The sequence below is a fragment of the Panthera leo genome, chromosome A1 (genome assembly GCF_018350215.1).
Source record: "Panthera leo isolate Ple1 chromosome A1, P.leo_Ple1_pat1.1, whole genome shotgun sequence".
NCBI classification, from domain to species: domain Eukaryota; kingdom Metazoa; phylum Chordata; class Mammalia; order Carnivora; family Felidae; genus Panthera; species Panthera leo.
The window spans coordinates 44,490,410-44,516,012 of NC_056679.1; the positions used below are offsets into that span (position 1 = coordinate 44,490,410).

The 25,603-nt window shown below is 32.6% G+C and overlaps 1 protein-coding gene across 2 annotated transcripts in view; it reads right to left on the reverse strand.

Moving 5' to 3' along the window:
- Window positions 1–25,603, reverse strand: part of KLHL1 (kelch like family member 1) — a 353,595-nt gene that overhangs the window by 116,203 nt on the left and 211,789 nt on the right. For both annotated transcript variants that reach the window (XM_042904084.1, XM_042904077.1), the window contains one exon: window positions 500–686. In XM_042904084.1, the coding sequence (XP_042760018.1) occupies window positions 500–686 (187 nt within the window). The remainder of the gene's footprint in view (window positions 1–499; window positions 687–25,603) is intronic.

Consider the following 25,603-nt stretch of genomic DNA (forward strand, 5'->3'; position numbering starts at 1 on the left):
TTACATTTGTTTATAGTTGTCTATTTATTTGCCAGGCTTCTGTGTAAGATTCCAAATGCATCAAAAACAGAAACTCTCTTCTTCATAATATTGCTTTTAGCAAGCATGTACCTGGAATGTTATATTTCTTTTAATTAGAATTGAAATATAGCTGTCAATATATCCAATCAATTATTTGGCCTGTGTTTGTAAGTAAGTGTTTTAAGTCCCCTTTTCATTTCATATGAAGCCTGGCACATAATGCACAAGAGATAAAGGATTTAAAGATGAATAAAAAGCAAAAGCAGCAACTACAGCTGAAAATAAGAGATGTTCTTTTAATTTTCCCCTTAATATTAAATCTTAATGTGTAAAGCATGTGAGGTTTATTGGTATTATACAGATTGCAATATTAAAATTGTGACATGGTCTGATACAGGTTGTATTATATATAGATCAAGAAATGTAACAACAAAACAAAACAAACAACCCCCCAAGAAACAAACAAAGAATTGTATACCTTTGTTGTTATCCATTCCTCCTACAGCATACAGAGTTCCAACTGTAGATTTTCTAGGTTTAGTTCTTGGACTTTGCATTAAAGTTCTTCTTTCTGGCAATAGATGATATTTCATTGCTTCCAGAATCAGTTTTTGACATTCCAGATCATTCTTAAATAATGCATGGTTTTCTAAGTCAGCCAATATCTGTGAATAATACACAATTACTGTTAATAATATTTTTTATAGGAATGAGTATATGACATCAGTAGTTAAAATTAGAAGCCTAATGCCTATGATTTTACCCCTATATTGAGAAAAATGCAAAATGTAATAGGAATTAATTACATTGACAGAAAATATGAGTAAAATGGAAGGCTTCCATGAGAAACAGAATGGATTTTATTTTCTATTCAATACTATTTATTGTCATTTAATTACATGGGTTGTAAAGAAACTTCTAGAAATCACTTTTTCCATTCCCTTTCCTCTTATGAAACCTGATTATAAATTGAATATAGTTGCCTCTGTTGGCCATAAGGCTGTGTGGGAAAAGAAATTAAAAAATAACCTTCGACAAATTACATTAACAATCTTCATAAATATATATTTATTTTAAGATATCTCAGGTATAGTTTAAAATCCTTTCGAATACAAAAAATCAATAAAAATGAAAACAATTCTCTTTATCTCTTTAAGTTTGCAAGTGGTTGGAAAGTCGTATAGTAGGCAAAGTTTCCAACAGTGAAACTAAGAACTTTTATACCAAAAATCTAGCACCTGAAGGAGGGATAGAATAAGACCAGCTGTTTGAAGCTATATTATGTTTTTCTTTTGCTACACGAGAGTTTCATTCCCCCAAATGCTTCTGTGTACATTTCTTTGAACACATCCATTGTCTCTCTTATTTTCTTCTTCCTCTGTTCTTTATCTTCTCTTTCTTTTTCTTTCTTTCTTTCTTTTTCTTTTTCTTTTTTCTTTCTTTCTTTTACTATTTCACTATCACTTTCTCTTTCCTAATGAATCAATATTTCATTTCAAATGACAGTTAAATCTGTCACACATATTTAGAAAAATTAATAAGTTGAAAATTTAATATTGACTCACTGACCTTTTCTTACCCATCAGTAAGAAACTTGACAATATGTGTACTCAAATATGTACTGAGTGAATAAGTTAGTATATGATGGCAGCATATAATTAATTAATTTTAACACTATAATTTTAACCTTAATTAAGTAAATTTATTTAGCCATCACATGACACATAAATTGTTGGAGATGACAGGAAGAATATAAAACAAATAAGATAACTTATATGACATGTAGGAAAGGTAACATAAAAGTTCTGAGGGTGAATAAGGAATGTAATATATTAGTTTCCTGATGCTTTGGAATATTGAAAGAAGATGTTCAATTAAATTCTTGGCTACATTGCACTTTTTGTACACTGAAATCTTAGTGTTGACTTCCTATCCACCTTCATTTTAAACACTAAACAAGAAAAACAAAAAAATAAATTTAATGGTATGGAATAGGATAGAATATCTCTAATGGATGTTTTAAAAGGACTACTGTTTTTCTCTTTCAGTAATTAAAAAAAATTTTTTTGACCGGCAAAGAGAATATCTATTTCTAACAAGACCCTAATGGTCTTTATAAAGTAAATGGAAAAAAAGTATTTTGATATAGCTTTTGGTCATCTCTGTATCAAAGAATATTTTTCTACATCTAAGCCTTTTCCTTTCTTTAAAAGGAAAACAATTAGCTTTTCCAGTGATAAATGTATATATTGCTGAAGTTGGCTTCCATAAATTCTTCTCTCCCTTTTTCACTGTTTTGGAGAAACATGGGGTTAGTTGACCATAAGAAACTTTCCTTTATTAGGAGCACACTCTAGGAATATCTTATCCAGATAAACAGTTAAATACCAAATAAAAGGGGAAAAAAAGAAGCACATTCAAAAGACAGTGCTTCATTTCTGTGTTTGTGTCTTGGAAAACTATAACTCATAATCAAAAAGTTTAACTGGAAATTTGAGGCTTAGGTTTTAGATAAATGGATTCATGACATAGATGGAAATATTTACAAATTTTAACATATGAGTACAAAGTGACATTTGCATTAAAAAAGAGTTCAGAGACTATTTCCAATATGCAAATGATTCTTAACTAATTATAGTGGATTAGTTTTAGTTTAAAAATATCTCTATGCCTTCTTTTTTAATTTTATCACCATGTAAAAATAATGTTCAATATTTTAATAAATATAAGATTTGGGTTTAAAAATATTATAAAATATTATAAATTGTTTATTTCAAAGTATAACAAGGAAGATATACAAAATAAAACTAAAACTTGTAATTTATTTCTATAAAATAACCAAGGTATCCTGTACTTAGTTTTTTCCTTTTATTAACAAAACATTGTTTAAATTTTCTTAATTGTGGCATGCCTCTAATCATTTGACAAAGTTTTTTATTTTAAAAGAAATTGAGCGGCACCTGGGTGGCTCAGTCGGTTAAGTGTCTGGCTTTTGAATTTGGCTCAGGTCATGATCTCATGGTGGTGACATACAGTTCCATGCTGGGGTCTGTGCTGAGTGTGGAGCCTCCTTGGAGTTCTCTCTCTCCCTCTCTCTCTCTGCCTCTCCCCCACACATGTGCACTCTCTATCAAAATAAATAAATATTTAAAAAATTGAATTCTTCATAATCACTTTTACTTTATTATTGTGTATTTTCAAATTATGACTTGTAATTATTGCTTATGAATACTATGTGTCTCTGATTATGTCCTCTGACGACACTTTTTAGCATTATTATTTCATCTCAAATTAAGACACAAATTCAGAATAATATAATGGTTAAGCTGTCTTTTAAACTTGAACTATCTTTAGATTTCCTAAATTAATCCAAAATTAACACCACTTACTCTTTCCTATAAAATGAAAAATAGTTTTTTTTTCATATTCTTCCATTTTTAATGAATCCTACACTATTGTGAAATACCATCTTTGTCAAATTTAGAAAATATATCAATGTATTTCAATAATTGTGTACTACTTAGAAACATACTCATGTTTATATAAGAATTTGTACAATAGGGGTGCCTGGGTGGCTCAGTTGGTTAGGCGTCCGACTTCAGCTCAGGTCATGATCTCACTGTTCATGGGTTCAAGCCCCGTGTTGGGCTCTGTGCTGACAGCTTAGAGCCTGGAGCCTGCTTTGGATTCTGTGTCTCCATCTCTCTCTGCCCCTCGTCCACTCATGCTTTCTCTCTCTCTCTCTCTCTCTCTCTCTCTCTCACACACACACACACACAAAAATAAACATTAAAAAAAGTTTTTTAAAAAAAGAAAGAATTTGTACAATAATTGTCTACAAATTAATCTATTCCTCGGATTACTACCTATCAATACTCCCCCTAATCAAGGAAAATCATAATATAATTTATTTTATAATTTAAAAAGTTTTTAGGACATTTCACAAAATCTGCATTGTTAGTATATTCTTACACTGAGAACAATCATTTACTACATCATTATAAATTAATTGTGTATTACACCTCAAGAAAAGATTTTACTCTCTACAAACAATAACATTTCAAAATATTTTGTCGTCTAGAAGTAATTTGAGAAATCAAAATATCCTGAGACTAAAAAGGAAGGGCAACATAGGGTATATTGACAATTAACATTACATAAAAATCTAATGGGTTGATCCTTGGATCTGTGTCAGCTAAGCAGCCACTTTGCAAATAAGTCTTATCTCCAAACAACCTTGGTAGGTTTTCCTTGTGATGAAGTAATGATCTGCAAGTTAACGGTAAGCCTGTAGCTGCAGAATAGAACGTGGTCAAGAAACATGTATGATAGTCAGATTGACTACTATGAAAAATCAGAATAATCTATTAATAGCTAGCATTCTCAAAATAACTTGTTACAACATTACAGTTGCCAGAAATGTCATGAATTTTGATTAGATATATTTTTGCAATTGTGTATATTAAAACATTATTAATTTCTTTTTGCACACTCTTCTTAAAGTTCCATTGGCTTTATTACTAATTACACTTTGGAGAAAAATACAAATTCAATTTTTAAACAATGTTTATTTAAAATGACCACTACATTTGTAATTAAAGCACAAATAATTTGATTGTTGATGGTTTGAGGAATTGAACAACATGCTTAAAATAGCCACATGTCTAGCAACATGAAAATATTGATGAATGTTTAATCCCATATGTTTACACATAGACACTCCTCAACTGCACTTTTCCAAGAGTATTATATTAATTTATTTTAAATGCCTTCAATAAATTCAAATTATGACTCTAAAAGTATTGCTTCATGAAAATGGAATGCATTATTTAAGTACCTAGAGTTTGCATTGTTTTGCCAGCCTTCAAATAAGAAAATAGAATAATTGTAATATGATGCAGAAAAAAGCTGTCTCCTCTCTGCACATTTTAACTTTATATGTCAAAGAAATTAATCTCTTGGTTAGAATCTTTGTCATGATTCTTTGCACTAAATCACATGTATGGATATTTCCTTAACATTATAAATAACTGTCTCATATAATAAGCAAACAAAATCAAATGCATAGATTTATTTGTGCTTCATGACCTACTCTTATTACATACAGGGCATACTCCTCTAATTTTGTAGTAAAAGTCAAAATATTTATATTATAAAAATTTGCATTATACATAGACTTTTTGAAGTACCATAAAATAATGCCAGTTAGGAGATATAATTTACAGTAATGTGTTCTTATGATGTTAATGGCTAGAAAAAGGGAGAGTAATAACTGCATGAATGAAGACATACTTTGAAAGGCAAGGTGACTAACAGGATCTATACAAAACTTAGCAAATACATCTATACCTTCTATCTGGTCAGGGAGTGCACTGGAATATGGAATGCAATGTTGAAAAAACAGCTAAATAAAGATAAATTTAAACTTCCTATGGACCAAAGGAAGTATTAACTCTTCTAACACTGTGTCCTTTGGCTATCAAGGTTATGAAAACATTCTCACATTCATAACAGTGTGACAAAATTCCATATATCTCATGTTATTTCATAATATTTCAAACTTTTGTTTTGCTACCAGAGGTTGTGCTAAAGAAAATCTATTCACGTTATCTGAATCTATAAACCAAAACTGATTCCATTAAAAGTGACAGTCCTTAGAGAACAAGTGACAGTCTCCTACAGTCTTTCAAGTTTATTGCTTGACAAAATGAATAGGATGAATGATAAAATATTATGATACACTGTAAGCTGCAAGAAAGTAAATGATTTTCTACTTCAATATCTTATAAATAGGTCTGATACAAATAAATTTTCAGGTGTTTTTATTAAGCAGTTTATAAGATGGAGAAACAATGATTTAATAGGCACACTTAGTGGTGAATAAGCCCCGTGCTTGTTTAATAGTCAATATAAGGTGCTGGTGAGAGGGGAGAGTAAGTTATCAGAAAACTTTGTAGCAACCTAAGAAATAGTGAAGCTTGTAGGTCGAGTTGTTCCACTTTGCAAGGGACAATATAAACTGTCTCATGCCAGAGAGATTTTCTGCAGATTTCCTCCCTTTCAGATAGATTTTCGAAGACATAGAGGGAAGAAAATGGACAATTACATGAAAGCTTGGCAATAGAAGTTAGTTGGTGCACCAATGCCAACAACGCTTCATCAGCTATTATTTGAGTATCTGCTGTGACTGGAACAGCCTAAGCTTGTGTAAGAGTAACTAGCTCAACTATAGCCGGAATATCAATCTTCTGCCTGAAAGAAACTCATTGATATGAGTAGAGAGATCCTTATATTGCATTTAAAATCCCATTTATATCTGTTGAAAAGAATTTTGGCAAAGGATAGAATCATGACATATTAAGAGATGGAAATACCTTCTCATCTTTTCTGCAAGCATAATCACTATTCTGGCTAAACTACTTGAAAATATTATTTATATTTTAAAATAAATGAGAAAGCGGATACAGTACAGCTTCTATGTCTCCTCCTGTGCTGTCATTTCAAAAGGAAAACACAATTTACTGACACACTAAAGCTTACATCAGATACATCTGAATAATTCTTGCTCAAGTATTTGAGGAATGAGAGGAAACCATCTACAAAATAAGGATCAGGTTAATTAATTTTATTCTGAATACAGGATATTTTCAATTCTGAATATTTGATTGCCTTAAGATGCAAAATAATTGGCTAGGCTGACAGTACAAATAGAGAAGAATAATGACATGATCACAAGTAGAGCTCATAAAATTAACTCAAATGATAGTTTTTATTAGTGACAAATGAGATGGGTTTTATGCTGCTATAATTTATGATTATTAGTTATTTAACATGGATTTGCTTTTCCATAGGTAGTTTGAAAGCTCAAAATTTCAAAAAACTGAAATAAGTGATTCTGTGCCCTGCATGAACATCATCTTCATCCAGAAAAATTTCATTGCATTCTAGGTAATCTCTGGACCTTTCATTCGTTCATTCATTCATTCATTCATTCAATATTCAGTCAGAACCTATTTTGTGCCAAGTGCTGTAATAGGCACCTGTTTGCCTTCAGTCTCTCTCACCACTAATCTATTCTATTCAAGTCTACCTTCCTCCCCGCCCCTTAGAACACTTTTGTTAATTTACTCATATCTAGCTATATTCTACAGCATGCATTAGTTCATTATTGTTTCCAGGACATTATTCAGCCTTCTCAGACTAGCAGGACAAAAATTGTGCAATACAACTGTATTTTAGCTATTCCATCACTCTCTAAGATACCTTATGTATATTTTTCTGGATTTCATACTTTAGCTCTTCAGACCTCTTTCTTCTCATCTGACTGGATCCCACCTTTTTAAAAAATAATATTGGTAATGTCTTTTCCCTCTAGGTCTTCTATTAAAATAGACACAATTATCAGAGTTTGGTGTACATTCTATTACTTCCATGAGTACTACCTAATTAAGTGGCTGAGGCCACAACTGACACAATTTGTTTTTATTGATCATATTGGACTTTAATCAGTTGCCATCTGTGTAGTCATTCAAGGGCTTCAGATGCATGCTAGTCATAAACTTGTAAGAAATCAGGAAAAAATGTCTGCTACCTCTTGTTGGGTACAACTAGCAAGGTTATAGGCTCCTAGGAATTGCTCAGTAACTATTTAAGTGATTGAATATTTACTCTGATTAGACTATTAATTTATTTTAAATAACATTTATAGCATTGAAGTTTGAAAATAGATAATGTATAGGCAGAGATATATTCAATATCATTGCAAATTACATGCATAGATTAATTGTCTGTACAAATATTTATGGTCTTGGAGCACCAGGTGGCTCAGTTAATTAAGCATCTGACTTCGGCTCAGGTCTTAATCTTGATATTTGTGAGTTCTAGCCTGCATTTGGCTCTCTGCTGCCAGTGAGGAGCCTGCTTCGGATCCTCTACCTTCCTCTCTCTCTGCCCCTCCCCAGCTTATGCTTCCTCTCTCTCAAAAATAAAATCAGCATTAGAAAAACAAAACAAATATTTATGCTCTTTCAGAAACATCTTTGCTTAACAACCAACCAAATATCTACATTTCTAAATAATTTATCTTTGATTCAGCTGATGGCTTGCTTATTTCTAGTCATAGTCAATAGCAAAACTCCATTGCACAAATAATTTGGGCTCTTGAACATTATGTAAGGTGATTTGACTTGTCACTAAGGAACATTGAACTTGGATGTTCCACTAACAATTCAAACTCACTCATTTAAATCTGAACTTATTCTTTACCATTACCATTCTTCTTTCTGTATTGACTCATGCCTTCTATCTCTTATTGATGGATGACAGCATTTCTTTGCCTGTACATCTGTTTAAACTACTATTTAAGCTGATTCAAACTTTTGGAAAATACAGTATATGAATAAAAAATATCCCCAAATGTGTTTTCTTTACTGAGATCCCTTGATAATTCAATCTTTAATCCATTGATAATTCTATTTAGAAAAGTTTATCTTCTCACTCAAGCCCACTCCAAAGAGTCATTAAATATTGTTGATTATTACAATACTGCCTGAGATCCTTCCATTCCGCTATTCTCTTCCCTTTCCGAAAGCCACTTTGCTTGTTGATATGAACTCTTTTCTGAATTTTTGAGAAAGATTAAAAATTTTAATTCTTGTATGTGACATAAGAAATCATATGCAGAATCCAGACTACTCCTACATCGTGTCCTAAAACATATGCATTCACCATTTACTGTCTTATTGTCTTGTTTCCATTCCTTGCATTACAATTGGAAGTATTTCTTAAGTATTTCCACTTAGTTCAGGCTCATATCTCACTGTACTTCCAGACCAACCTTCTGCTTTGATAACGCTGTTCTATTTGCTACCCCCCACTTGAGCTTTTTCTTTATTGCATCTTTAATGTGATTTTTCACCTTGGAACTACCTGAGTCTCAGTTGAGTGTTCTTGTTTTATCTGTGTTTTCAATGAAAAAAACTTCCTCTGTCTTTTCATATACAAATGAATTTCCTTAGGACTTAGACTTGATCTGTAATTTCCTTATTTCATTATTTAGTACTCTATTGCTTGTACTTAGTAATTGCCAGTAGAAAAATACACTGTTTTTATCTTGCTATTATGGTTCTGTATGTAGCTGTTTCATTCTTAAATATTAATTGTATTTATTTGAATTTTAAAGGTAAAATCTGGAGGAGTATAACTTTCTAAAATTCTGTTGTCATCTTATTTTGCAAAAAGATAATTGGAAAAGGACATGTTAAAATGTATGCAGATTTCTCATGAGAAACCATTATTGCATTTTTGCTTCTTTTAGCTCTTTCACACACACACACACACACACACACACACACACACAGACACAAAAAATTCTGATTGGGAAATAACAGATCATAGCAGTTAGCAAGCCATCTCTGTGAGGAATCAGGCACAGACTCAAATTGGGAAGAATGCATATTGCACATTTGTGCTTTTTGAGGATACCGCGAGACTTATGAAAGATAGATTTCTTTATCTGTAGCATTGGATTAAATGAAGGTATTCTTAACTTTTGAGCTGTGTGATGTAGTAATTTTCCACATGTTAAATAGGTACTGGGCTATGTCTGTGTCATTGCCTGCATGACAGAGAGATGCTTAAGAACCAATATTTTTTTTCATAGATATTATACATAATAACATTATCAAGTGTTTGATATTTTTGATACATTAATAAAATGTATGCTAAGAATAAAATTAATAGATATTTCTATTTTCCTTAATGTTTCCTTTTCCTAAACTCCCTCTTCCTTTCTGAAGATGTTTAGCCTGCTCCTATATGTCTAGTCTCTATTACAGACCTTTCCTGGCCTGGACAATATCTCAAGCTCTAATTTACACTAACATTCTGGATCATCTTCTCCTGTAGAACTCATGTATCTGCTAGATACCAAGATAAAAAGATAAATCTCCTAGGGAAAAAGTAGTTAAAAACATTTAATTATTACTAGTTGGATGGTTTTACTAATATCTTATAGGAATGATTACATTTCAATCCTAGCTGTTTTTGCCTGAAATTGATGAACTCTACTCAAATGAGGTACTCAAATCACAACCTGATTTCAAAACATCTTGCAATAAGTAATATGCTCTTGAAAGAATAAAATGTATTGTGTTATTCAGTGTTATTTGCATTTCTGTAAGTTTTTCTTGGAAGAAATTTCTCTGAGTTAAGACACAATGTCCCCATACTAACTGTAGTTAACAAGTACAATGCACTAAGTGTAAGGGTCACTCTAAAGTATACTTTCCCTTGAGAGGGATAAATGTACCAGTGATCTACACACAATATCAAAGAGAAAGTAACTATCTTAGGCTTATAAAGAACATCTGGTGCTACAAGAAAGATTGAAAATTCTTCCCCTGCTCCTCCCATATTCTGTCTGAGAGAAGTTGATGCTGATGGTAAGAAGCAAACACTCCCAGATGTTAACACAGATATTCAGGAAGGCAATTGAAAGGACTGCATTCAGTTTACTCTGGAAAATTAGATTTTTTAAAATTTCTATAATAATGTAGGCACAGTATGAAATTTTTGTTTTGCTTTAGCATTGTCTCAATTAAATAAAAACTTTTCGATTTCTCTCACACTAATTATAAGGTATCAGTCAGTATTTCACCTCCCTCATTCCACAAAGAGAAGATGGAGAAAGAATTTTAATCACTGCATATTTGCAGATTTCCAGCTTTCTTTAGATTTACTCTGATCAAAGTCCAACATACCTCTTTTGATCATCATCAGTGAGATATGTTCCTGTGAAAACATCAAGGTGGATGCATCTTGCAAGTCAATAAAGGATTAAAATAATTCTCCCAAGTAAAGCTAATTCCACTGGGCATACACTCTGCCTGTAGAGTTTCTAAAGTTTGGGTATGAAATGAGTTGTTCAAACATCTTGACTGAACAAACTTCAGGGATAAGGGAAAATATAGCCTTATTAATATAAATATTAAGGACATTAAAATAATTGGAATGTGTCAAGCCCCATGTCAGGCACTTTGGAGTATGCAAAAGTAATGTATCAGTTCCTAATTTAAATAATTTACAATATAATTTATATTATAGTGGAGTCACATGTAATTTATAATATAATGGAACATATGCTTATTATTTCCTAGTACTTACAGCTAAATAAAAGTATTTTTGTTGTGTTGAGAAGCCTATTATATCTTTATCCAACATCCTAATTTTCAGATGGTTGATTTTTCCAAAACACGAATCATTAAACCATTCACTCTTCTTCTTTTCCTTACAAATAACCCTCCTGGACTTGTATAACAGTTGAAAGTCATTTCAACAAGCTACATTAATCAACTTAATGCACAAGAAGATAATTTTTTAAAGTGGTATTCACTTGATCCGACAATTCTTCTGGGTGTTTATCTAAAGAAAATAAAACACTGACTTGAATGTATATGTGCACTCTCATGGTCTCACAGCATTAGCATTATTTACAATAGCTGAGACATGGAAACAACCTAAGTGTCCATTGAGGGATGGATGGATGGATAAAGAAAATGTGATATGTATATATGTAGGATTATTATTCATCCCTATGAAAGAAGGAAATCCTGCCATTTGTGACAACATGGATGGACCTTAGGAAGGGCATTATGATAAATGAAATGAGTCACAAAGACAAAGACAAATACTATATTATTTTACTTATATGTGGGATCTTCTAATACACATACACACACACACACACACACACACCCCAAACTCATAGTTGCAGAGAACAGATTAGTAGTTGCTAGAGGCAGGGGGCAGGTGGTGGGTGAAATGGGTGAAGATGGTCAAATGGTACAAGAAATATGGACAAAGTACTCTAGGAAATAGGAAGGCATGCTTAACCAAGTATTATGTGATAAATAAATACTTACAACAGAGTGTCTTCTTTAAATTGAATCAATAAAGACAAGTACCTGTTTGCCAGGCACAGAAAAGAATAAACGATATTTCAAGAAAAAGGTCAGAGGTTCAAAGGAATAAAAGGAAGTCAAGCAGAATCCAGACTAATGATATTTATTCAAAATATGCTATTCATTGAGATTCTTTTTATTTTTTTAAATGTTTTTATTTATTTTTGAGAGAGTGAGTGCACACACGTGAGTGGGGGAGGGGCAGAAAAAGAGAGGGAGACACAGAATCTGAGGCAGGCTCCAGGATCTGAGCTGTCAGCACAGAGCCCGATGTGGGGCTTGAACTCATGAACCATGAGATCATGGCCTGAGCCGAAGTCATACACTTAAATGATTGAACCACCCAGGCGTCCTGAGACTCTATTCTTAGTAAAATCTTTCTTTCTCTTATATCTTTATATATTTTAATCTCCATCCATCCATCCATCCACCCAAACTTCCATCTTTATATATAAAGCCATGTAATAGTATAATCAGATTATGCTTATGTAATCATATAATCGAATGTCCTTATGAATCCTTTTTTTCTCTCACTTAACACATCAAATCCACTGGACATACTTTTAGTTTAACCTTCAAGATATTCTAGAATATATTTACAACTTTGGGACAAGCTAACATCCTCCCTGGACTATTGTAAAACCTCCTAACTAGTGTATCTGCTTCCAGTCTGTCCTTTTAGTGCTGATTGTTTTCATTTGTTTCCCTGTCATTCAATTTGCACTGTTCTCTGTCCAGTTTAGTTCCTTGAGAGGCTAAACATTCTGGAACTACATCACATGGCTCTGTTGCTGAATTGCTTTTGGCCAAGTCCAGCCAATGGGACTTACAAGCATAAAGTTAGATGGTGGAAATAAAGATGAGTGTTTTCTTCCCTATTCCCTGCAAAACATGGCTATAGTGATGTCCTTTTATGACTACAGCTCAAGTAGGGCAGCCACTCTGTTATAGTTCTGATATTTCTGAAGTAAGTAATATGGTTTTCTCCATTATCACCTTGGTTCAGGGGCCCTGAGTCCTCAACCTACTTTGTGCATTTTCTAAACACTGGCCACATCTCTGTAAGTAGTGCCTTCATTAACATCTCTTCATATGAACCATTTTTGGTAAATTTTATCTCCTGCTGGGATCTTAGCTATTGCACCATCATATAGTTTATTTTTCATACACTAGCTAGAATGATCCTTTTAAGATAGAGTTACTCTCTACTTTTGAATACATTTGAATTTTTCCATAATAAAAAATAAGAAGAAACAACAGAGCATGTGTCTTCTCTGTTCAAAATCCCTCAGTGACTTTCCATAGTAATTGACATAAAAGCTAAACTCCTTATGACCATCTAAGCCCTGTATTACCTATTTCCTGAACACTTCTGACCTCATCTTCCACACACCTGCTACCTTGTCCAAAGAATTCTATTTACCTTGGCCTCATTGCTGTTCCTTCTTCCTGGAACACTCTTTTGTCTGATATCGATTTGGTTTTTCCCTCATTTATTTTTTTGTCTCTGCTCAAAGTCACTTTCTCATAAAGGACTTCTCTGGCCTACCTAAATTGGCAACCCCAAGCACTCTCTCACCTTGTCTTGTTTACTTTAATTCATAATTATTTTCACCATCTGAGGTTTAAGGAAGGCATAGTTCATTTGATGGTTGTTGCCAACCCTTCATTCTGTCCTCCACTTCTTGTTAAAATGTGGCTGCATTAGAGTAAAGAGCAGTCTGTTTGAGTCAACACCACTCCATACAGGCGGCACTTAGAAAGTCTTCATGAAATGAGTGAGTGAGTGAATGAATAAGTGAAGAGATTTCTAGACTGATTATCACTGAATGATTGATTCTGGTGTTTTATTAATGGTAGCAGTTTAGATCTTTGCTGTTTTCCCTGTTGTATGTGTATATGATTTACTGTTAATCAACATATCAACATATCAATAAAATGAATATGTGTTTTGAAAAATTCACCCTGGAGGCATTGTGAAGAGCAGATACAGATGGGGAAAGATGTCACTAGAGTTGGACAATTATCATTGAGTCCACTGCAAAAAAGAAAAAAAAAGACTAATCTAAAGTTATTGAAAATATACATGGAAAGAAAAGGTTTAGAACATTTTTAAAGAATCACATTTACCAAAAAACAAAACAAACACACAAACAACATACACACACACACACACACACACACACACACACAAAATCAAAATAAAAACAAAAAATTCCAAAATTTGGTGACACATGAAGACAATAGCTGTTAATAAGGAATTTATTTGAAGATCTAACACATATCTAGTCCTTGTTTCTGGACATGACATCAGGACAAGATGCCATTCCTGTCTCCTAAAAAATTGATCAATCACGGGGTGCCTGGGTGGCCCAGTTGGTTAAGCATCTGACTCTTGATCTGAGATCAGGCCATGCTCTCACAGTTTGTGGACTTGAACCCCGCATCAAGCTCTGTGCTTACAACGCAGAGTCTGGGATTCTGTCTCTCCCAGTCTCTCTCTCTCTCTCAAAATAAGTATTTAAACTTAAAAAAAATTTGACCAATCAGATGAAGTGTGTATTTACCATTCAACTAAATCTTTATATTTCAGGCATAACTTATGTATGTGCCCAATTCTACATATATTTTAGCATACACAGAAAATAATGAGCATTAGCACAAATATTAGGATGAGGTCAAATCTAATGTTCAGGATAAAATCTCATCTTTTATTTTTATAATAGCTGAATATTATGAGTGACGACTCACTGAAACTAGATTTCATGTGTTCCTTTCGATTAAATATTCATCACTCCCTAAATTCTTACCATATACTTGCCATCTTTTATTCTAGCTTCTTTTTGAAAAGAGTAGAACACTTATGCTGATTTGTAGCAAATTGGGAAGTTGTTTAATGGTTTGGAAAACCCCTATAGCTGACTGAATTGAGAATAACACACTCATTATTATTTATGACTCTATTTCCAGGTCTTTATAGGTCAGCTTATTGAATTCACTGAATATGCTGCTTTTCCAGCTCAGCAAAGCAAATTTTGCAAGCTACTTTGTGGCAGAGAGACTCATAAAAATGTGCCAATTTTTTAAATTATAAACACATTTTATAATTTGTGTTTATAACTTGGGATAATTTACTCTAAATGAAAATCTATTGTTCATTAACCTTTGCCATTAAGAATTCCAAAACTTTAAAAAATAATAACCACCCAGGGACACCTGGGTGGCTCAGTCGGTTGAGCATCTGACTCTTGATCTCTCCTCAGGACATGATCTCATGGTTCATGAGACCTTTTTTTCACACCAGGAAAATGAGAAACATAATATGCAAACTACATCAGGAAAGAGATTAATAACAGAACATGATTTATATAATACTTATTTTTAAAAGCTATTTTTCAGTTAACACAATATTTATTTTTTAAATGTTCTTCAAAAGAAAAATAAATATTTTGCTTTAAAATCAACAATTGAATTTTGATTCTTTAAACATCTATTTATTAAGTCATTATTCCATGCCAAATAAAGATAAAATTTCTTTGGTGAAAAAATAAGTGTTCAGAAGTATGCCTGAGTATTCTATTTTTTAAATTTTTTATTTATTTTTGTAAAGATTTTTTAAAAGTAATCTCTAAACCTGACATGGTTAGGTTAGATCTCCCAACCCTGGATCAAGAGTCACACGGTGTTCTGACTGAGCAACCCTAGCGCCCCATACGTGAAATCAAATTCTATATTAGTTATTCATTCAGGAAAATGTTTCCTTTGAATTACAATAAAATTAGACTTTGTAGTTAAAATTATCTAACTTTCTACTTCAGATATAACAGGAAAAATTGAAATGTTCAGGATCTATGTTGTCTTTTCTGCTCTAGGTGTCATGATGACAGTTAATACCTCAAAAACTGCTAAATGCTAAGTAAAAGTTAAAATATTTTTTTTGTCTGAAAGCTTGTTCTCATAGGTGGAAAAAATTGTTTTGATAATTAGAATTCCTAAGTTCCATTGCACATGCCTCTGTGAGTTTTTAAATTTAAAATATCTAAAGTAGTCTGCTTTAATTCTCACAGCCTGAATTTCTACTTGCAAAATATTAGGGGGCTGGTTTTGAAGGTCTTTCCTCCCCCCGAAAAATTCTGTGAAAGTAAGGTAGATACACATTTTAGTATGGCATTGTGTGATCATTCACATATTTTCCCTGGTGATTATGGAAATATAAATTCTAAACTGATCTGAATTGGCTTGATAAGGAAGACAATAGTGTGGGTAAGAGATATTAGAGTAAACTACAAATTAACAAAATTTAAAAAAAATCACACAGTTTCACCAATTATTGTTCAGGTTAAAAAGAAAAAAAAGAGAAAAGTAATATACCCACTTAATGAGTTCTACTTGATGGGGTTAACTATAGAAGACTAACAAAAATTACTGATAATAGCAAACTCTTAATTGTTTTCATTAACTTAAAATTGAATATATGGGGGCGCCTGGGTGGCTCAGTCGGTTAAGCATCCGACTTCAGCTCAGGTCACGATCTCACGGTCCGCGAGTTCGAGCCCCGAGTCCGGCTCTGGGCTGATGGCTCAGAGCCTGGAGCCTGCTTCCGATTCTGTGTCTCCCTCTCTCTCTGCCCCTCCCCCGTTCATGCTGTGTCTCTCTCTGTCTCAAAAATAAATAAACGTTAAAAAAAATTTAAATAAAAAAATTGAATATATGGAAAGTAAATAAACTTTTCTCTAATTTATCAGGAGTCTTGAATTGGAAAATTTGATGTATTTGTGGGAAATATTAAATTAACATGTGCACCATTTTCTTAATGGGGTTGGAATATGAAATTGCATGGTACTCAGCACCAATAAGATTATTCTAAGATAATTTATCTTTGTATTTTGAAAAAAATAACATCACTCCAAAAAATTCCGAATAGTTATGCAAAATAATATATAAGTATTTACCATTTTTTAACATTAGCAGTGCACTGTTACTTTTTGAATATTATTAAAGTAACAACTTATATTCTGGGTGACCTATAAGTATTTGCCATCTAATTAGAATGGAAAAGAGTGCTTTTGCCTGATTCTCTGGATAGTCATTAATGTTAAATTGCTCTTCTCTTGGGGGTATTTTTTCCATTTTCAGAGTCATTATAATAATAAACTATTTTATTTATTTGATACTCTTGGAAATTAAAATTACAGTCATAGTCATTTCAATACTTGTGTGATAAAATTCAATTCACTTGTGATTCATTCACACAGTATATAGTTTGCTTCCTTTCCTCTTAGGAATGATTTAAATGATACAAGCTTGCAAAGTAATTTTAAACAGTTTATCTATTTTTTTAAGTCATAGGATTTTTGTCATTTAAAAGCTGTGAATGATGACTCTCAGGAAAAAATGACTCCAGTGGAAGGAATCTATATTTCACTAAAGGCCATTTATTTGATGAGCAAAAAGTTCTTTAAGTTTTTTTGTTTGTTTGTTTGTCTGCTTTCTTTTAATACATATTCAATGACTGAAAGGCTCATGAGAGGTTTCAAGCATTGTAAAAATTATTTTTTTTCAGATGGAAAGACATACATATCTTAATTCTCCATAAAACTGTCAAGTATTTATTGAGTAGGCATCAATTCTTAGGGAAAAAAAATTAATTTCATTCACACAATGTTACTGACAGAAAAAAATATTTCTATCTTCTTGTCCTGAAGTGAAAACTGAGGTCCAATGAAATTAAACTTTCCATGAACAAACACTGAATTAATGTTGAACTCAAAAATATCAAATAAACACTCATTTATACCACTGCATCTACTCAACTACCAAAACTTGCATGCACATGTTTTTGCTTTTCTCCTGTTTACATAGATAATTTCCAATCCTCTTTTCTAAAGTCAATCTACCCACTTATGCATGAAATCCTACCTACCCTAGCACATTTAGATAAAATATTACAACAGTTCTTCCCTCTGTCTTACATCATCAAATTTCCTGTCTTCAGAATCACACCTGTGAGTATGTAAACATGCCTGATTCCTTCAGTTTGGTGTTTATCAATATATTTTGTTTGTTTTCTTTATCAATTTATTGACCCTCAGCTCCAAAATGATCTTTTTCAACTGTTTTGTGAAAATGGATGATGAAATGGCCCGTTAAGGTTTTTTTTTTTTTTTTTTTTCTTTGCCAGCTAGCACTATGGTAAGCATTGTCAGTAGAGGACACTGGAGAGACACTAGGGAGAAAGATTTTGCTTCCTGGTTTGAGTATGCCTATTCACCGGATTTCTGCAATGAATGCAGTTTCTCTAGTGCTTGCCTCCTGCAGAGCATGATGGCCAGGAGAACGGAAAAAATTATCCCAGAAGTCTCCCCAGGTGATTTTGTAGCAGGGTGTCTCTTTTGGGATACCTAGGGGGAAGACTTCTAGTAAGTTCTAAAGGACAGATTTCTAGAAAATTCTACCACTGCTACACCACAATGACTTGTCTGCCATTTAGTTAGCCATGGCTGCACTGTCTTCAAGGAGGTCTGAATCTCAGGTGGGGTGCTTCCGTGGGTGTTCTGTCTCAGCCCCAAGGCAGTAAGTAGCTGCTCCTTATACAAGAATACCTTGTTTTATAGGACTTTGATTTACCGTGCTTTGCAGATATTGTGTTTATTACAAATTAAAGGTTTAAGACTTCACTGGAGGAAGTAACTAAAGATGTGGTAGAAATAGCAATAGAACTAGAACTAGAAGTAGAGCCTGAAGATGTGACTGAATTTCTGAAAGGTCACAATAAAACTTGAATGGATGAGTGGTTGCTTCTTATGGATGAACAAAGTGGTTTCTTGAGATGGAATCTACTCCTGGTGAAGATGCTGTGGAGACTATTAAAATAAAGAATTTGGAATATTACATTAACTTTGTTGATAAAGCAGTGGCAGGGTTTCAGAGGATTGACTCCAGTTTTGAAAGAAATCTCTGTGAGTAAAATGCTATCAGGCATCATTGCTTGCTGCAGAGAAATCATTTGTGAAAGGGAACGTCAATCAATACAGTAAACTTCATTGTTGTCTTGTTTCAAGAAATTGCCCCAGTCACCCCAGCCTTCAGCAACTACCACCCTGATCAGTCAGCAGCTATCAACATGGAGGCAAGACTCTCTACCATCAAAAAGAACACGACTCACTGAAAGCTCAAATGAAGGTTATCATTTTTTTAGTAGTAAAGTTTTTTCTAAAATAAGTATGTACATTGTTTTTCTTCGACATAATTGCACATTTAATGGGCTATACTTTTATAAATGTAAACATAACTTTTATATACACTGGGAAACCAACAAATTCATTGGACTCACTTTACTGTGATATTCACTTTATTGTAGTGGTCTAGACCTAAAACAGCAATGTCTCTGAAGTATACCTCAGAAATCTGCTATTTCTATATTCTTTAGAGTTCCTTTAGCTTTTTAGTTTCTAACGCTTCCTTACTCCAAATCCTTGTTATACTTAGTGATTTTTTAAATAAATTTTCCATGTTAAAATTTCACTTTGTTTTTGTTTCTCTTCATTGAATCCTGGCTGATAAACCCAGCCACTTACAGACTATTTTTTTGGTTCAATTTTGCAGTTTTAAACATCCTATGTATTTACTATTTTAAATGCTAGTTTTCCCACATTTGCTTAGCTCTATTCCACAGAAATTAATCTTGTCAAAGTTACCAATGACTTTCATATCCTTAAAAATCAATTAACGTACATCGTTCTATTTGATCTCTCAGCAGCATTTGGTACAGGTTATCACTCAGTCCTCTCTGATGGTTTATTTTATGAAATTTCTGCCAGCAAGCTCCCTTGGTTTATATACTATTTGACTAGTGTCTTGATTTCAGTTACCAGGTTCTTTCTATCTCTAATTTTGTAATGTTTCGATGCCCAGAACGTGATTCTGAGTTCTCTGTACTTATTTATCTATTCTGACTTCTTAGGTAATACTATCTCATATCATGGCTTTAAATTATATCTATATGCCAACGGTTTCCTAATTTATATCTCCCAGTGTACCTCCACAACACCTAAATGATGCATTCAACTGCCTATTCAACATTTCCACTTAAAGGCTTAATAGAAATCTTAAAGTCAGTATTCCATAATATCCTTCCTCATTGGGGCTCAAGCCAAAAAACCTGGGATCATTTCTGATTCCTCTCTTATCTCTTATTCTCCCATATAAACAGCTGTACTTACAAATATAACTAGAATGAGAACACTTCTCACTATCTTCATTGTTACTACCTTATTACTCTTATGTGACTTCTCAAATATTCACCTCTGCTATTGCTATCACCTCCTAACTGGTTTCCATTTTCTACTCTTGTTTCCCTGTAGTATACTCTCTACACAGCAACTAGATAGTCCATTCAACTGTGTACATGAGATAAATTTCTTTTCTGCTTAAAACTCTGCAATGGCTTCCATCACACTCAAAGGAAGTACCAAAGTCCTTGCAATTGCTTACAAGTCATTCAATGATTTCGATCCTCACCTTCTCTAAATTCCTCCAACAACTCACTCCCTGGATGACTCTGTTTCAGCCACACAGGCTGCCTTGCTTTTCCTCAAAGAGTAATAAGCAAAAATATTTTATAAAAATAGCAGTGTGGACAGGGGATGCAGGAACAATATGTATTTTATCTATATCTCAAATAAATTACTGATCAAAATAAAATAATCTTATAATTGGATCAAGGTAATTTCCTCTACTATAGCTTTACCTATGATATTTGCCCCCAAATTAAGAGTATTCTTTAGTCTAAGGATCCTATTTTAATCTTCAGATTTTATTTCTATAAACTTCAGTTACTAAAATATTAAAGTAGCTTCATGAGTTAACTGAGTTCCCTAAATCCTAAATTAAAATAGCTAGAAATATTTTAATGATTTAAATGGCTTTTGCTTCATTCCAAACATTCCACAATTTTTGTTAGTCCTCTTACAAATTATTATGTCCTTTAATTTTATCATTGTTATATAAAATAGGCATGAATAGAAAATGAAATTCTTCTTTAATGTTTAATTGAGGAAAATAATTGTTCTCACACTGTGTGGCCTCTTGGTAAATGTTATGTATATTATTTAATATGTACAAAAATGCTTATGAACTAACTGAAGTTCAAGGGGTTTTTTTCCCCATGGAATGGACTTTGTTTTCTGATATATTATGCTAGCAATGAAAATGGGACATTTTTTTCTTATAGCCAACTTATTTTTAAATGTATCATTAAATCAGAGGAATTCTAATGAATTTATGTTCTATGGATATATCTAATAAAGCAAAGAGATGAGGGAGCATATCCTATTTAATTTGCTTTCCTATTGTCCATTCAATAAAGGATTTTCAGGAAAGTCTGAATCAATGTGCTCTTTATGACTTCATCCTTAGTACCCACTGTTAGCTCCATCATAACACACTATTGTAGATTTCTCTCTCATTTCAGATAAGTCACATATCAACATACGGTTAAATGAAACTACGATTCCTAAGACCTAGAAAATGTTTTCATTTGTTGACTTGATGAATACTTTTTGAGTACTTATTATGCCAGGAATTTTGTGAACAAGAGCTTCAAGTCTGGTTTTCTGGAAAATATATTTACAAGGAAAGAGATAAAAACAGATTAAAACTCAAGAAAATAGTAGGTGAAAGTGCTAAGAACAGGACACACTTGATGTGGCATGTGATTAATTAGAAAGAGTCAGCCATGCTATGATGAATGTAAACATCTTCTAGGCAGTAGACGTTCAGAAAAGGGGTGTGGTGGGCAGTTCATCCCAGCAGGTAGGAGTATGTTATTAATGGCATTTTAAAGAATTGTCAAGGTCTAGTAATAACAAAAGTGGGCTGACTTTTGGCCATTTTATTATTGTCTTTAATAATCTACAAACTATGCCTCCCCTTTCATTGCTCGCACCTGAGAAGATATTCCTATCATCACCATCCTCTTCCACTGGCAAGCCACTGCTTCTAGCCCCCAGCATCAGCTGGCACAGATATGCTATAGAAGAAATAAACTTGACCTGTGCCAGAAACAGAAGGAATATCAGTGTACCTAGAGTATACTAAGTGCTGGGGAGAGATTAGGTCAGGGAGTTTGTAATCATGAAATAGACGATGTAGACTTTGCAGGGCAAGGATATTAGCATTTTGTCCTAAGAGTATAAATCTTAAATTTGAGATTAATGCATTCACACTTCAAGAGTTCTGTTGTTGGAAATTACTGCCATAGTTAAGCATAAAAGTTCGAGTAACAGGTAGGATACTATTCCAATTGTGCAGGAGAAGGATGGTGGTGGCTTATTTTAGGATGGGGCTGTAGCGAGGCCAAAAAAAAAAAAAAAAAAAAAAACCAACAGACTAAGGATATAGTTTAGAATACAGTCAAAAAGGACTTCCTAAAGAACTGAATATTAAATGCAATGCAAAGTTAAGAATTAAAAGTGATGCTAGAATTTAAGCCTAAGCAACTAGATGGTTGGTAGTGCTATTTACTGAGAGTAGGGGAGCAGGGAGAAAGTCTTGGGATCTTCAATTCTTCCAATATGTGAAGTTTTGGATGGCTCTTGGATATCTAATTAGAGATATCAAGTAGTTAACCAGGTATTTGAATCTATCTCTCAGGAAAAGTTTAGAGCTAAATATATAAATTTGGAACTTACAATTGACTCCTATAAAGTATTTAAAAGTACAGAAGTAAATATTATTCTTTATGCAGAGCACATGGTGTCCTGGGGCATTGCAACATCACGGAGTACAAAAAAATTAGGAATAACAATTGGGTAAGAGTGGCCAGATCAATTCTGTCAAACGTCACTGGGAAGCCAAGTATAAGATAGAAACAAATGAGATAGGCAGAATATTACAGCATGGAGGTTTGCGGTGATTTTAAATTGTTCAAAGGATTGATTACAGTGGATTGAAGAGGGAATGATGATTATTAATAATTAGATTTATTACAACTATAAATAATAATTACATATTTTGCTTGAAAAGGAAACAGAATTGAAACCGTAGGTAGGAATGTGAGGAGTTTTGTTTAATATATGCGAAACAACAAATCTACATGAGTTAATACCAATGATCCGATACGGAACAAATTAATAATATAAAATATAAAAGGGGTCACTGAAGTAGTGAAATTTCAATGGCAATAAAGATGGGATACAAACCACAAGCATTGATATCAGCCCTTGACAAAAGCACAGAGGCTTTCAGCACTGTAACAAAAAAGTAGTCTTTCAGATTAGGTTCCAATTTCTCTACCCTCGTGACCAAAGAGAGTAATGTGTGTAAGTTTGAGTTTGTGCTTGTGCATATCTTTTGTTGTTGTTGTTGTTGTTTTTACATTATAACTCACTTACAAAAATTGATGAAATAAAAAATTATTGTATTTTCTTAATATTATAACTTGAACCGTGAATGCCATCATGTGATAGATGATCATGAAACTAAATGGTATTTCCGGTAAGATTTTAGAAGCATACATTGAGCATTTCTGTTTTAAAAACACTGTTTCTCAAGTTTCTTTTAGAGAATAACATTATTCTACACTTTTAAAAACTATTACAGTCTAGTTTTGTGGAGAAGACTATTTCTTTGATGATGTCTGGTATAATCATTAATTAATCAGACAGCAAGCAGATCAGAGAGAGAGAGAGAAAAAAAAAAAAAAACCCAAACAAAATAGAACAAAAACAAATTGAAGAGTAACAAAGACCGGAAATGCATTGTTAATGTGTTTGATTAATTCCTTTTGCCTTACTCCTTTGTAAGAGTTAAAAGTTTTTTTCTTTTCTTTTCCTTTGTAAAAGTAAGATATATAATACACTAAATACTGAACATTTATGCTGACAAACTTGGAGAATTGTTGGAATTATCAGGTGGTCTATCAATGCTTCCTTTGGAGAAGTAAAACCAAACAAAACATATAAATTACTCAGGAGTATAATCTACTCGGTATATCTTACATTGTGATTTATGAATGCTTTTGTTATATTGATTTGTTCTTTGTCACTTTGCTTGCTTTTCATTAGGATTTTTAGTGGTGGCTATAATTTTTATAGACAGCAGAATCTATATCACTGGTATCTGATCAACTGTCACATTTCCAATGGAGTAAAAAATGTTGATGACCTCTCCCTTCTCATATTGCTATTATTACATAAAGAATCTTTTGGAATAAATTAATTACAGCTTTGCACAGAAATATGTGTTCTTATAAAATAGAAGTAGTATCTGTTTCCTTAAGATACACTTTTGGTTTCCTTGTTATTTTGTTATTTTTTATTATTAAAATAAGCCATTTTCTTCTAAGCTTAGGCAATCATTTGTTATTCCATTTCATATGTTTTTTTCTTTCACATTTTGCTACCGAAAGTGTTTATGTACATAAACACACACACACACACACACACACACACACACACGCAGCTACGTATTTCCTTTAAAAGTCAGTAGGTGTCTGGTTAGTAAGTTATAAGAAATCTTTATCCTTGTCATCTCAAAAGAGAAACAATACCAATTCCAAATAGGAAACATAGTTTATTTGTATATGTCTAACCTTCTAAATAATCTCTGACTGTGATAAAACTGAGTTTTTTGGAAGATATTTTGACTTGAGTATATATAGAATTGCAATCCTTTCATTTTTGGAATAACATGATTTAAATTTCCAAACCAATCATTAGAAAGGAACACACCAAAAATTGGATAGTTTTTGTACTTTTAAAACAGGTATATAAGAAATAAATATTTATGTACGTATTACAAGTTTATATCTTATGAAATCCGTTAAAACGAGTGGAAACAATAGTTTCATAGTGTTAAAACATGTTATTGCATAGGAACATATTCTTTTGTTGCATCTTTATAAAAGAAAATATAGAAAAAGAGTAAATCGATGCATACACACACAACACACACATACACATTAACTCTCTAAAATGAAATTTCCATACTTTTTCCAAGTCTGTTGAAATTTTTAAACCTCTGGGCAGTCCAGAAAAATATAGAAACTCTTATGGAAAATTCTACTTCTCCCTTATTTAAAATATAATGTTAAAAGATAATAGAAGTCACTCACTGTTAGACTATAACTCAATTATGTATTTCTTTCATTTTGCCTTTTCGTCAGTTCCTTTCTATAGCAAAGCCAACTGAAGTTATTTCAGCAATAACTATTATATTTCAATACAAGATAAAATAGACATTTCACTTCTGAGTCTTTTTATGTCTCTTCTTTTATTCTCTTCTGAAGCTCATGGTGTCTACCACTGTGCTTAACTAAAATCCATACTGTCTACCAAAATTTATATCTTTATTATATATTTGTACACCAAATTAACATAATTTATACTTTATAATAACATACATTAATTTATAAATAAAAGAGAATATCAGAACAGATTTTCTCTTGTGAACTTAAGAAATAACTAAACACAAATACACATGATGGAAAAAATATCTATGAGAATGCGGATTGTGATAAATAATTAAATTGAAATCCACCTAAGGCAGGTTGGTCTATTGGCTCACAAGTATAAGAGAAGACTATTAGTGTAGTAATAATCTAGATTTATTCTTTGACAGCA